Raw genomic sequence first — 15,063 nt, 5'->3', positions numbered from 1 at the left:
GAAAGCCACTTCAAGCGAAACGGGGTTTACAGACATGGCATCCCTGAGTCACTGGGCCACAGGAACGAGACCGCACTCGGGGTGGGGGCAGGGAGTCCGAGCCCTGCGGCCGACAGAACGGGCAACCTAGAGCCACATCCGAGCAAATAAAGCCCCAAAACATGGTTTGATGGCGACACGGCGTTTGAAGGGAAGCATGGTGTGCGGCAGCTCAGCATCGCTTTCCCTGGGCTTGCGGACAGCTGCCAGAAATTCCACAAAAACTCTTCACTGCGAACTCTCTCCGCAAGTTACGAACAGCCAAGCGAGACATTTTCAAAGACGCAAACATTTCTCAGTTTGTCTTCAACTGTATTTTCTTCAATCGATTTCGCAAAGTTTCCGTTTGCGGGAAGCAGAAGGGGGACCTGTGTTTACCTCCTGACTGAATAAATGGCTGGAAAATGCACCCAAACAGGAGTTTCCACTCACTTCTACAGTTTACAACTCGCGTCTGGTGTTCCTAATTGTTGCTGATTAACGACAAGATGAGGAATGCTGCACATGTTTACCGGATGAATCTGTCAACAGCTGGCACGGAACAGGAGTTTGGAGATTGTATTTTTCAGTCATTTAAAATAGTTTCAATTTTAACGCAACTCAAAAAAATCTAAAATTATTATATCTATGCCTGCTAAATGAATATAGAAACGTTAATCCACGGTTTTTACTGAACCGAAGCAGCAAGTGAATTACAGGACGTCGCATTAAGATTTCTCAGTTTTGGACTTTGTTATAAAATTGAATTTGGTTTAATGTACAAACTGATTTATGAATAAACATCAAGTTCCAATTGTATCTGAAAGATGAGGAGCCAGTGTACAGATTGTTCAGAGACAGGAAAACAGTACTGGGCCAATGGGTTCTGCTTTACATTTACATTTACTAATTTAGCAGACGCTTTCCTCCAAGGTGACTCACAACTCCGAGTGAAGGAAAGTGCACTAACCGCACATGGAGAAATACAGACGCTTCCTCACCCTGAAATGCTCTTAGGTTCACTTCACGTACAAGACTTCAAGCAGTCGGACCTGTCAGAGCAATGCATTCTGGGAGAGCGGGATTACACGAGGACAAGGTGAAAGGAGCCTCTCCACCAGGGGGGTCGGGCACACCTGCGACGTCACTTGCGTCGGGTGACGCGTGCCGAGGCCCCGCCCTCAGGGAGACCTTGCGATGCCCACGTGAGCCTGGCACCGTGGCGGTTACATCTGGGAAGCCGCTTGTTTTGCTTGACTTGTTTTACTGGAGGAACCTCGTGAAAGAGACCACAGCCCAAATTATGAACATGTTGTTGTAGTCTTGTGCCGCAAGCATTCCCGTATTATTACCATGAAAAGCAGAGCGCAGGAAACGTGTGCGCTCGCACACTTATACACGCAGCCACAGGTGACGTGGTGAGAAGTCAGCGGAGAGAACTCAGAAACGTCCTTCTTCAAACGCATTTGACTCTTTCCCGTCTCGTCAGGCCAGGAGCACATCAGACAGGTGTCTGGGGTCACAAGGGGTTCACAACGAGACCCCCATGGACAAGAGGTGGGCAAAGGAGGCTAAGAATGTGCTTCTTACAGTCTGCTCAGTGAGCTGTGGGGTGCAAGCGAAGGCCCTTGGTCTTAAAACGTCTTTAAAAAAGTTAAACATTAATATCCAGTACTCCATGTCCTTCACAGTAACCAACATGAAAACCAAAGTAATTAACCAAAGAAGGTCAACGACAAGAAGACATGAACATATGGACTAAAACCATGAAATCAACCTTTGCTATAAAGAGACTATCAAAACCAAAAAGTAACCAGGAAGGAGGCAAAAGCCCAAGTTGTTGGAGAGACAAAGCAGCGATGCGGTCAGACCTTTGAGGAGACTCTGTTTCCTCAGTGCTCTAAAACTGGCCTCTGGACTGAAAGAACTTTGGAGTCAAGTAATGGCACATAAATAACAGCACATTTGGTGAGGAAATATTTCCACAATTGACAGCCTTCTCCTATCGGACCCTCCCAGTCCCAGACTTAAACCCAGAGTTAGGAACCCATCAGCTGTCCAATGTGACTAAAATAGAGGGTCTTGCATTAAAGTTGGGATCAAAGCCCTGCTGAAACCCGCCAAAACCTGGTAAACGGCCTCGTCCACTGAGAGCAGTTTTGGAGGCCAGAGGTTTGTCATCAGTGTACTGATATCTCATCATTCCATCATCACTTGTTGCCAGAATATTCAAAATTGGTGTTAATTGTTAGAAGTGTTTCCTCTTTATATTTGCTCTACATTTTGACAAAAAACTATATAAGATACTGAGGTTTAAACCCAAGAAAGAGTTCATAAATATGTCTTTTGTCACACGGATTCCCACGTACAGCGTTGGTATTAATCGTTTTGAGTCTATAAATTATGCGAAGAACATTGTGTGCTGGATTTTCACACCTAGTTGGAGAACACTGAGACGAATGGCCTCCAAAGGTGATGAGATGGACAGCTGTAAACAAACAGCAGCAATAAATGGAGGGAATTCACAGGAGCTTGACACAGAGCAGGTGGCCAAGGGACAGGAAGAGTGAGAGGAAACGTGAGGAGGAAAGTTAAATGGAGAGACGCATAGGCACTTTGAAGGCGATGACAGGGGATCGATAAGAGTTTTTTTATTTAAACTTAAAAAAAGGTACTGCTCTCCATCACGACATAGAGAAACCTGCCGCTACAATCCCACCCCATTCCTGAAGCCATCGTCAACATCAAGGCATCGCCGGGCCAGACCCCTCAAGAACACAGTGGGGCCCTCAGATAAAGAGCTTCTGCTCCTGGCAAAGGGGATCAAAGCCCCCAATATTAACCCCATGTGCCAGCTTCCACTGGGCAAATCAAAGACAGATGAGGTCACGGATCAGAAAGGGAACCTGAGCACCCCGTCTTCCGTTCCGGGGGGCCGAAAACTAGATGAGGGGAACATCAGGCCAGCTGCTCCTGTGTGCGGCTCTGCCGTAGCCACAGGTCAGCTTCCTGCATACCGTGAAACGGCGACGGACAGCTGAGGTTGGTGCCATCCAAAGGAAACCTAGACCCTCCTCTAGATCCTGACCAATGTGAGCCAAGCGGGTTAACAACCGTCACCTCTTGGGCGAAGAGAAGGGGCACGACGGGACAGCAAACCGTGCGGCTCCACGCGTTGACCTACGCACTTCGGACCTGGGCTTGGAGCTCCGCTGCTGCACACGTTTGCCTGGCACCAGCTCAGTAGCAAGTTTAACTCTTGTGGATGCCATTTAAGATTTGTTTTTCTGGATATGTAGCATCTTGAAAGAGGAGCACTTTCACTTGTAGATCCGAGGCATGCGTGCGTGCGCGCGTCTGTGTGTGAGCGGAGAGGGCTGCTAGGGATTCCATGGCTTCCCCAGGAGAGCCGCGTTCATTTGTAATCAAACAATTATTCCCCAGAATAATTAAACAGGGCCTTGACCAGACCACCCACGGAGAACTGAGGCACATGAAAAGCGGCGGTCTGTTGTCCAACCTCTGTCCAGACCCTCAAGCGGACTGCTGACACGAGCTCACAGGCAGCGGACAAATTACACTCTTTCGACACACTTTGAAGGTCCCTGGTTTTCCGTCCTGTTTGTTTATGTAGCTCGAAGCTGGCTGAATTGCGGGGCCTGTAGGGAGTGGGTGTGGCCCTTACAGCTGAATCCTGAACCCTCTGCATGACCACGGTACACGTGCCGACCTTCTTGATGCTCATCTGGTGGATGCGTGGAAAAAAAAAAAAAAACGGCACGCTCAGGAAAAACAAAACAGAGCAGTGCTAGAGCTGGCAGCAATCTACATTTTGGGAATTTTTTTATTTTAAATCTCAATAGATGCTGAAAACACCATAAATAGCAAATCTGCTCATCTCACAATGGAAAAAGTGATCCGGCTAAACGACTGTTTAAGTCTTAAATGAACCTGAAAATTACACGAGGCAGGGGGTGGGCGCTCTATTTTTGGGACCACAATGCTTTTATCAACTCCCGGGCATCTCGCTAGCTTCAAGTACACAAAACTGGCAGAGTTCAAAGATGCATGTAATTTGTTTGCTTGCTCTGGGGACAAGAATTTCTCCCTCTCCCGAATGAGTGGTCTTTGATGGGGAAGTGAAGACCTTAGGAAATACTCCGGCGTTTCCGGGAGGTCTGAATCGCCACTCCGCGTGTCAGAACCTTCGTTAAGGCCGAGAGTGGCCACAGAGGCCCTGTGCACGAGTTCGTGTCCTTTTTTCAATCGTTTGTTTATGTGTGATCTTTCATTCGTTTCATGGAAGCAGATGTCCAGGAGAACATGGGAAGATTAAAATCTGTGTGGAGAAGAGAGGGGAGCATGGAGACAATGTTTAATAGTTTAATTAGCTCGCACACGGACTTTGTGGCCACCCTATACTTACCCTGAAACTGCTTGCCCACAGACAGAGTCGCAGTGATCAGGAGCCTATCCTGGAAGTGCAGGGTGCCTGGCTAGATAGACTTGAAATGATACAGTAAAAATGAACCAGCTGCATGAACCGGTAAATCGTTGTAAATAGCTCAGTGTACAAACCTTGGAGAAAAACACCAGATAAATGAGTAAATGATAGATGCTTTAAGAATTTCAACAGTGTCGGGTCATATCTGAGTATCTCCTTTATAGACAGACGAGAAGAAGTTACCTGTGAGGTCAGGTAATTTCTTGAGGCCTGTGGACCCAGCGCTGCGGAGAAGGTCTAGGGCTGTCGGAGTTGAGCCGAGCAGGACAAAACTATTTATTGTCTTAGCGCCAAAGAAACACAACCAAGCATACCTCTGGTACTTGTACCATCTGTGAGCAGCTATTGAATGTTTTTTTTCTGTCATTCCTTAAATGGGGGTGGGGGGTTTTAATATGAGATTATTAAGAGTTGATGAATCATGTGCATGGAGTGGAATTTTGAAGAGCACACAAACGGCAGGGTGCTCTCTGTCCTAATTCCTAATTACCGATCATTTCTGTTATTAATTAAACATCTTAAGTGCCTTTGAAGCGGCCACCCGACCATCCTTCATCCGGAAGACATTACGCTGAGTGCAAAACAAATAAATAAATACAACTGCACACTGACTCAGATAAGACTGCACTTCCAGGAATATAATGGAGACTTTTCCCCCTCCGATGGGCTTTGCTTACGTCACCACTTGTCTTATTGTCATTCCGAACTTACGTTTCTGAGCGGCAGACGAGTCGTGACTGAAATCCCGAGAGCTGCCCTGCAGCCGTAACTTTGAGGGCAAAAACCACAGAAGTGCAGATAATAGATTTCAGTCAGCCAGGCCTCAGCACGTATCATCAGACTTTTAGTACATGAGTTTTTCCCCTCTTTTCTGGATAAACCAGCCCCTGCGGTTTCACTCGAAGCAGAGCCTCGACTGGCAAGCGGAAAAACAAGAGAGTCACAGCTCAGGAGTTACACGTTGCTCATGCTGCCTACAATTCCCAAAAAGAAAGATAGCAAGGAAACGCTCAAAAACCCAAAAATCGGCTTTAAAGCATGTGGAGAAGCATCTCCCGTTTCAAAGCCAGCAAACTGATCAAAAGTGACACGAAACAGAAAAACAAGCTCTACTGTATCTACGTCCACGCTTTCAGCAGTGGCCAGAGAGTTTAAAAACAAAAAGAAACTGTACAGTGCAGGGCAAACATCTGAACAAGGTGCTGCGAAAAGCTGGTGACGGACACCCGGCAGGGCTCTGAAACCCACTCACTGCTGCTGCTGGAGGGAATTACTGTTCAGGCTGCTCCACACTTTACCTCAGACACTGGACAGAGACCTGCGGACGCCCCTCTAGAAATGCCCTTCTGGAAATACCCTGTTTCAGACATCCTTCACTGCAGTACCTACTCAAAGTCTGAATTTTCTCAGTTTTGGCACCACTGTGGTGGAACAAACTTCGTATGTCTCGCAGAGCAGCTGAATTCATCCCAGATTCAAGAAGAGTCCCAAACTCATCTCTCTTTTCTCCTAACCTCCTGAGAGCTACATAAATAAATCGAACACCATCTGCTATCATTATCTCTGTATTTGCTATTTGAAAGTCACTTCAATAGACGGCGACTTGAGGGATGCGAACATAACTTTGTTTTCGGTATTCAGGTGACACACATCCTGGGTCGTGGAAGGATTGGTGGGATGGATAATTGTAATTGGAAGCAAGTCGGGAAGGCTCTTATGGGTGCTATTTGATACTTGGATTATGAGGGGGTCCTAACTAAATACCACTGATTGACTGTACCTTGGACAGTGATGGAAACGGTACCTTGGTCCAGGCTGTAGGTTCACCAGCACCCTACCATCTGTTACTAAGCTAATTTAGTTAAAGGGAAACTAAATCAACTACACATTTCCTGAGAACCACTGCCACATAGGTCTAAATCCAAAAGGTACAGGGATACAAAATGGGAATCTGTTCCCTATGCACTCTGTCTTCCTGGACACTGTTTCTACAGTTGGACCCTTGACACTGCAGCTCTGAAGATGCGTGACAGCACTCCTGCTGGACTTTTCCCCCCCCAAAATCCACCACCGTAACCTCTGACCTCCAGAGAAAGCAGAGCCAAAGGAAGAGGAGCAGCTTGCATAAAGATGACACCATCCTTACCTGGAAGAGGGTGGCATCAGGATCATCCAGATTCGTTTTGGGAGGCGCAATAACTGGGTTTGCAGGAGAAGAAAAACAATATAATTATAAAGCTGTGGAGCACAAAGGACTAGAACTTCTTTCAATAAATGTTTTTTAATAAAGCCTTAGTCAAAGGGATTATGCAGTAACTCTGTTTTCCACCATCTCCCACATCACACTTTTATTAAAAAAAAAAAAAAAAATCATCAGGAGCATCTTGGGAATACTGTCTCTGATCGCGAGCCACATGAAAAACCGACGAATTAAAAAGATGTACGTGGAAAAAAGAAAAGACAGAGTGAAAGAATTTTATGAACCCCGTTCACACCCAGTGGCAACGCTGGTCTTTTTGAATTCAGAAGAACAATTTGTCATTTAATTAGAGACTAGGCGGGTCAACCCATAGCAACATTCTTTAATTTGTTGTTCCATCTGCATGTCCCCCCACCCCCCGATGCCTACTGTAAGCGGTAAGGGAGGGGAAGCATCTGACTGTGATGCCCACATGATGACCATGTGTTGACCCTATACCAGGCATGAGAGGTATGTGTTCGGCCACGTTAAGGTATGCCGTCATCAGGGATGTCCCTACGAAGTGTCACAGCTCGCAAAATTGGCCCACCTTCACTGATGACATTAGTGCCAACGGTATGAGACTCCTTTTCATCTTTTCAGTACTAATCAGTACTACTAATGAAGGTAAATATACATATTGCAGGAGTGAAATGGTGTGAATGTTTGAGGGAAAATACTGAAGATGAGAATGAAAAGCAAGACTGAGGCTGAGGCCATGGAACTGGAAGTTGAGGGGGGCTGTACTCACACAGGTAGAAGCTAGTCTGAGGGTCTGCCAGGTGGCTCCTCACAAACTGCTTCAAGGCTCCAACTGTAGATGCAAGTGGAATTGGCAAGGTCAACAGTAACATCAAACAAGCAACAAGCGGTAGACTGCAACAACCCAACGCAACCCTAAAGCCACGTTCTTCACTCCAGCCGGGAAGAACAGAGTACCACTTATGACTGCAAAACCCTGTGTACACGCTACCTGTACATGAAATTTCATTCCCCACTGACATGATGGCAACTAAAACAGATGTGCACTGAGCCTCAGCTGCCCCATCTTGTTCTAACGTTATAATATTAGACAGTCCACTGATCCATCTGCTGTCCACTGTCCTGCGCCCATGGTAGGATGCAAAAAAATCCCTTCCTTGGCTCTTTTCTGCCTTATTTACATTCACGTATTTATCTGACATTTTTCTCCAAAGTGATGCACGGCGTTAGGCAACTTACTATGCTTTATGCATTTGTACACCTGGGCAATCTTTGCCGTATCAGTTCAAGGTTAGTAACTTGATCCAGGGTACTACAGTAAGAGAGGAATTTGAACCCAGGACCGTCTGAGCAATGCTGTAGCTCTAACCACTGCATCACCATACCAGCTATTGAGATATGACCTACAAGTTTTAAATATCATCAGTGCATATGAAGAGTGCATTCAGATTTTTAAGATTTTCTAAAGACAATTTGGGATTGACGAAAAGTAAGTCCAGGCCAATAGGGACAATAGTCTCCTAGCCCTTCAACTCATAGATGGATCCGCAAACCAAGAAGCCAAGAAGGTTGTGCTCATGTTTGTGACACAAAAACTCAAGTTGTGTGTATGTTTGTGCGCACACACGTTTGTGTATGTGAAAGTGGTTGAGATCGAGAGCCAAAGCCTCTTCAGAGTGGAAGAGTCTAATAAAATTAAACCATCGCAGGAATGAAAGCGACAGACATCAAAGTCAAGTGGAATTGCCTAAGCTGTTTGATCTTGCCCCCCATTCCCCCCTTGCTTTCTTTCCTTTTTAAAATTTAGTCTGGCTCACGTAGGACAGTTTACACTCTGGTCTTCATTATTCAGGGCTCTCCGCAGACACACACACACACACACACACACACACACACACTTAGCAGTGTCTGTTATAGCTTTTTCCAAACTTCCCCCAAGACCAGACCTGGGCACTCTGATTTGTCTGGAGAGGAGTGTCCAGGAGAAGCATGAGGAGAAGTCCTTGGCTTTGACAGTCAGAGTCATTCTCCGCCCGTTCAGTCAAAGTCCTATTCACCTGTCCAAGCAGCCTTTGAGCCAGTCTTCGGTAAGCTTTGAGTCAGTCTCGCTCAGCTATCGAGTCACTGTTCTGACTTGGCGAGTCCTCCATGTTTTGTTACGCCCAGTTCAGCAAGTCATCAGATGAGGGTCTTTTGCATCCTGCATACCACTTCACCAGTCTGAAGCACGTACAACAGTCATACTGCTGTCCTGTGTGTATTCTTCATGTCAAGAGTTTTGTGCAGTTAAAATCTCCATTTTCAAGGGCACTTCAAGTCCCAGTCCTCTGTATTCTGTGACTCAGACTCAACTGGTCTCTACATGATGCTTCCTACATGCTTCACCTGAGTGAGACAGTACCACAGGTCCTTCAAGTCAGAGCTGCATGTGCTGTGACAGCAAACCCTCTGTGTGTGTGTGGGGGGCACCGAATCAGTCCTGCGTGTCCCATGAGCCAGTCTGTTTCTTCCGAACGTCACTGTTGCATGACCCGTGAATCATGGTCTGTGAAACTATGAAAAGAGCTTGTTTGCCATTCTAATGACTGCCTGCCATACCAACCCATTGGAAATGTATGAAACTCAATGGGGTAAATCATGGGCAAAAAGAAAAAGACCTTGCACTCTGGTAACTCAGGGGTGGTCACAGTAAACAGGTCACAGAAAGAAAAACACACATGTACCACCCACTACAAGAAAAATTCTACAAATGTTACCCAGAAAAAAAGTTGGCCAAGCTCACATGAACATTAAGGACAGACAGACAGACTGACTCTTTTATGAGGTCAACGCCACACGCAGGTGCTAGAAAGTAAAAGGAGTGCTATTGGATCCAGCTCTGTCCAAGTGCACTATAAACTCAAAAAATGCACTGGAAAGCTGCCTTCTGCAGTCAGCATGAAGGTCACGGCAGCTGAGTCCTGTTACACACTGAGTCACTGACTAATGGGACTCAAGTTGGCGAGTGAGTCTAGCGAGTCACTTCTTTGGCCCTCTTCAAGTTGCCAGCCACATTTTCCGTGCTTCCATTTCCTTGTCATTGTGCCTATGGGAAGGTCCACCTTCTCACATGTGCCATCTGCTCGAACAAAGGATCTTGGCGCTGAGCTGCACTGCCAACGGTCAGAATCGCAGGCCCATCTAATTCTGCAAATCTCTGTGGTATGTTATGTTTAAAATAACAATTAACTCACTTTCAAAACATTTTAATTAGTACAGTTCTTCCATAGATTTCAGTGCTTGCGGTAGGTCCCATTCAGCTGCATTAAACAGTAACTGCGATTCAAGAGGTCAAATATAAATTTAGCTAAAAAATAACCCCTCAAGGTCTGCAAAAATGTGTATGCGCCCCGAGAGCCGTGGACCAACTGATGCATGTTCACGCTACCTTCCAGGTGTTGCATGCGGGGCCCAACATCAAGGGAGATGGAAAGCACGCCATGTTGTTTGTAAACCACTAACCGCATCTGATACAAATAGAACAGCGTGACACCGAAGGCGATGCATGTCAAAGGCACATTGGATCGCAGGCGTACTGCCTTTGATCTCACCGGTTAATTGAGAGTAATACTAAACATTTGTTGAGGTTTCACAAACGCGTTCCACCATGCTGGTTTACCACTGTACAAAGTGTGATAGAAGAGGTATCAAGGGCAGGATTCAGTTCCAATGCTCAGTCCACAGGGTTTAGTTTCTGCTTTCTCTTCATATACACTGTTTTTGGTTGTTGTGTGAGGTGCTCCCCTTTATACACTGTGGCTCGGTAAACTGTGTGCGTCTTTCCGTTTTCCAACAATCCTCACCTGTCTCTAACGGGCGAAAGAATCCTTGCAGAACATGTCTGTCTGGAAACTGGATCCTCACCACCACCTCCGGGGAGAGAAAAAGGAGGAAAAAACGAACATGAACCGGAAAGAACTAATAAAGGAGAACCCAAAAATACGGAGTATGTCACGTATGGCTAACTGAGTGCACAGTACACACCCAACGCCAAGACAAAAGGAAGGAAACACTACAAGGATTATCAGACTTCCACTTTGAGGAGTTTCATTTCATACTCCTACTCTGGCTTACGAGGAATTTGTGCCTTTATGAGGATCAAATTTGGATTGCATGTGTCCCCCAGCAGCTGAGCGACGCAACACATTTACATTTATTCACTTAGCACCATACATACATACATAAGTAGATATGTTTTTCATTAAAGAAGGGAAAGTGCCTTCTTATACTGCGTTACAATAACTAATGTTAACTGTTGAAGTGATTGTGTCCATTTTAATCGCATTTTGTCACATTTATGGCTAAGGAACACATAAATCTTTTTACCTTAGAAACTAATGGAAATTTTGCCTTCGATGAGAGACAATTCACCTTAAAAAGTGTTTTTCGGAAATGCAAGGATTCCTAAGGTTTGGTGAGGGGATTGAATTCCACAGTATTCATGTTTGGAAGTTTATGGGAAAACAGGCTCATTTCTTTAGCTACTGAGAAGTTGAACAAATATCACTCTTCACTTAAAGAGTTTAGCGTACTCATGACACTGTAGTGAAAGCATGGTCACTGGACACAAAGGCGAGAGGGTGGTGCTAAAGAGGAGGCCATCATTCACATAAGAGTTGGGATGCAAGTCCTCACCTTGGGATACCGCTCCATCTTCTCCTTTATCTGAGTATCCCGCATAGCCTTGGTCATCAGTGGCGCCTCTTCCAGGTATTTCCTGGAACCATCGTGAGAAGGAGTTGCTTACAGGGCAGGAGTTATAGAGAAGACCAAGAGTCATGAGGCACCCTGAGGCGACCTCCAGGAAGCAGGTGCGACAGGGAGCAAACCGCGTCTGCGGAGAAGCTGAGCAGTGACGGAGGACGCTCCCGACAGTAGCGTGACCATAGGAGGGACTGTGGTCCTCGTCTGTGACGCACGACGGCGCCTGAGAAGCCATACAGTCAACACGGCGGAAGGCAGATACGGGGGCGCTCCTCCTTGTAGACAGATTACCACTTCATTAAACCAACCAAGAATCTGACAATAACAGCTTTTTTTCAAACAGACACACATTCCTCTCAGAAAATTACCCTGAGCCTCCAGCCACTTGAAACGGCTATGGACCGTCTCGTTCCTACATTATTGCAATACCAAACGTTTATTGAAGGGAAATGGAAACATGTTCGGCCCTGTTTGCGTCCTAAAATATACAAAAGAACAAACATGTTTATCGCTTCAGAAGCAGAAGAGCAAAAGTAATCCATGCGGCCTATTTATAAATGCAAGGCTATCATAAAAAAATAATAATTAAAAAAAGTACAAAAGGGACGCCCTGGACTTGGTGTGTGTGTATGAGGGGGAGTTGGAGTTTCTCTTCTGGGCTCGAAAGTTGGGCCACATTATAAAAATCCAGAAGGCTGTTGAGGGAACTGGTCAGTGTGGGAGACCGCAGTTTTGAGGTTGACCAGAATTGGTCATAAAACACTAAACAAACCACACCAGTCCTGGCAAAAATCAAGAAGAACGTAGAGGATCCACAGGAGAGAAGGAATTTCGGCTCACAGCCTCTACCAAAACACTTTTTAATGCGTTCCCACAAAACAAAAAAAAAAAAAAAAAAATTAAAATTAAAATAAAAAATAACCTGAGGACTTTCTGTACTCTGCAAGCTGTGTGTGATTTAGAAGACTCAGAGCCTGGGGGGGTGGCGGTCTTTTAATTCCACATTGCACAACTCGGGCTGCCATTATACAGAAGGAGAGAGCTACCGCATCATCTTCGCCGCCGATGGGATGGCAAGGGGCCCACGCCAATTACGGCTCGACGAGGGGCAAAGCAGACGCCTGTAGGCATTGGGAGAGCGTGTCACGAGTCCCAGCCCTGCTTCCCTCCACGTGGCACACAAGGCTTAATGAAAGCGTCTGAGTGCAGATTATACACCGTCTTCACCACCAAGACCCAACGCCCCGAGCGCCGTGCTGGGCACGACTTGGCGGGTTCTCTTACTTGGGGTAAAAACGACATTGGGAGCATCGGTTATGGTATGAACAGTGAGCACGGTACTTCACTGGGCTTTTTCGTGGACGAAGGCAAGGTGCTTCACTTGGGATCAAAAGCTGGTGGAAGGAATCCTAAAACCTCCAAAATGCTGGAGCTGCTAAGGCTCTCTGACCTGTAAAGCTCAGCAAGACACACTGTCACAGCAAGTGACATCTACTCTCACTCAGTCAGTCCGTCACAGTCAGCCACAGACACTGTCACATCCTTTGACGTTCGGTCTCGGTTACACAGAGGCTCAGTTAAACTTATCAAGTGAAATGAAAACTGCAGCAGAGGAGCAAATGGAGGGGCAGGCTTTGGTTTACATTTCTAATGGAGGTAATTACGAACGCATTCGGAGTGGTCGGCAGCCTGTCCCCTTGTAGCACCCCCTCTAGCGTGTCGCTGCAGCTTGAGGGGGTGGACAGTCCCTCAAGCCACACTTTTAAATTAAACAGGCAATAAAACACAACAGAAGCTCATCAGTTTCCTTGAGATGAAAGAGGCCTCCTTCGTGACGTCTGCAGCCTCGACCCAGCGCACATCCATGAAACAAAGCAGGCCCAAAAAGGCCCTGCCGTTGCGCAGGCTCCTCGGCCTTGTGAAGGTGGTCGCAGAAGTGGTTGCCCTACTGCTGTTTCTACAGAAACAAGCATGTAGCATAAACAGCCCAGTCAAAAGTACCATATGTTCAATTTAAAATTAAAAAAAATACAACAGTTTATGTTTGCCCTCTGTCTGCTTTTGTGCATTTTCCACAGAAACATGGGATCACAATCACAGACACACCCCTCCTTTTACATGTGTGCTATGAACCCCCAGCATCTTCTGGCTCTACATGTTGAAGGGTTCACCTGGTGTTGTACCACAGTGGGAAGAAACCGCCCTCTAGAAGCTCGGCTGACTACAGGTGTTGCCATGACAACAACCAGCCACAACACTACCCTAGTGGAACACTGGGTCTCTGTACCTGGGATTTGAATCTGGGTCTTGCCGGTAGGGGACACCACTGGCGAGGCCCCCACTGATAGTTACTACTCCCAAGGCGATCACCTTACCTCGTTCTTTATAGTCACAGTATGGAGAAACACACACATGCTAACACGGAAATACTGCCGTCATCTGGAAAACTAACTACACCTGCAAGGTGACACAACGGGAACCGGGACAATAAGGTCACCTTTCGCTTTTGAGCTGTGCGAATCGTTTCCGGATGTCGTCAACGGTCACTTCGAAAAACTCATCCGGCAGGTCTTCCTCGAGCGAGGTACGGCGCGGCCCGGTGTCCATGTGGTAGACCAAGGGCTCCCTGTCCACTGGCTTGAGGTCATGCGTCAAGACAGATGCGAGAGAGGTAGAGGTAGGTGAACAGACGGGTGACACGCACGCACGCACGCACACACACAGAGTACACACAGTGTGGGCAGTTACTGACAGTAACTGACATACCACTTAGTTCACTGTGATGAAGAAAGATGCTCTTGAACCTCTAGCAGCCGCAGTACTACTCAGCGAGCTGCCCTGCAGCCTCTGCAGGTTAACATATTTCTATGGCCAGTCAACCATACAAACACATTTGTAAAAATGTCTTGAGTTACTCTATGAGAACGCAGCACTTTAAGGTTTATCGCACCGTTTACCCACGGAATTCGAAAACATTTCCCCCCCTTAATCCTACGTTCGGTAGTTCTGCCCTCTGACACTGCAGATGTCGCGCTGCACCCACAAGCTTCTCGGTTATTACAGTTTTTTCGCACTTTTTACTAGGTACGATGTCTATGCCACAGCATTACAAGAGAATGGATAAAATGCTGCAAATACATATATATATATATATATATATATATATATATAAGCAAACTTTTTTTTTCTTAAGGTGAAATTTATTTAACAAAAATTTTCTCTTTTCTCAAGCTCAGTCCCTGTGTGTGTATTTGACTTTGAAAACCCCCCAAAAACATTTTTTGGATTATTACATTATGGTTGAATGGCCACAGAAACAGCAGGGAGGGAGAAAAACAAAACAAAAAACACTCCACTTCACTAAATCACACGGAGGGCCGTCTACTCAGTGTCCACGATGACGATGCTGTAATAAAGACTGATGTTCAAAAGACGCCTTGCGGTCGTCTCATGCTTCTCCTGCACAAGTTCAAGAGCATCCAAGAGCCCTGGAGCACAAAGCAAGAGTGACGTTGCTCCTCTGGCAAATGCAACCAAGTGAGCGCTGTACTCTGGTTCGGGTTCCTACTGCTGCACA

General features: G+C 46.3%; 2 protein-coding genes across 2 annotated transcripts in view; both read right to left on the bottom strand.

Moving 5' to 3' along the window:
• LOC108930258 (zinc finger protein 420-like) overlaps positions 1-15,063 on the bottom strand; it is a 1,123,701-nt gene that overhangs the window by 992,765 nt on the left and 115,873 nt on the right. The window lies entirely within an intron of this gene.
• Positions 1-15,063, bottom strand: part of aspscr1 (ASPSCR1 tether for SLC2A4, UBX domain containing) — a 38,735-nt gene that overhangs the window by 9,612 nt on the left and 14,060 nt on the right. The window contains exons 9-13 of the mRNA XM_018745455.2: positions 13,984-14,123; positions 11,418-11,499; positions 10,586-10,652; positions 7,513-7,575; positions 6,669-6,721 (exon numbers count right to left, since the gene is read on the bottom strand). Of these exons, the coding sequence (XP_018600971.2) occupies positions 6,669-6,721; positions 7,513-7,575; positions 10,586-10,652; positions 11,418-11,499; positions 13,984-14,123 (405 nt within the window). The remainder of the gene's footprint in view (positions 1-6,668; positions 6,722-7,512; positions 7,576-10,585; positions 10,653-11,417; positions 11,500-13,983; positions 14,124-15,063) is intronic.

This window comes from Scleropages formosus, chromosome 1 (assembly GCF_900964775.1).
Source record: "Scleropages formosus chromosome 1, fSclFor1.1, whole genome shotgun sequence".
NCBI lineage: Eukaryota > Metazoa > Chordata > Actinopteri > Osteoglossiformes > Osteoglossidae > Scleropages > Scleropages formosus.
Note: the sequence above shows the minus strand (reverse complement) of the source record. Positions and strands in the feature narration are given on the sequence as shown.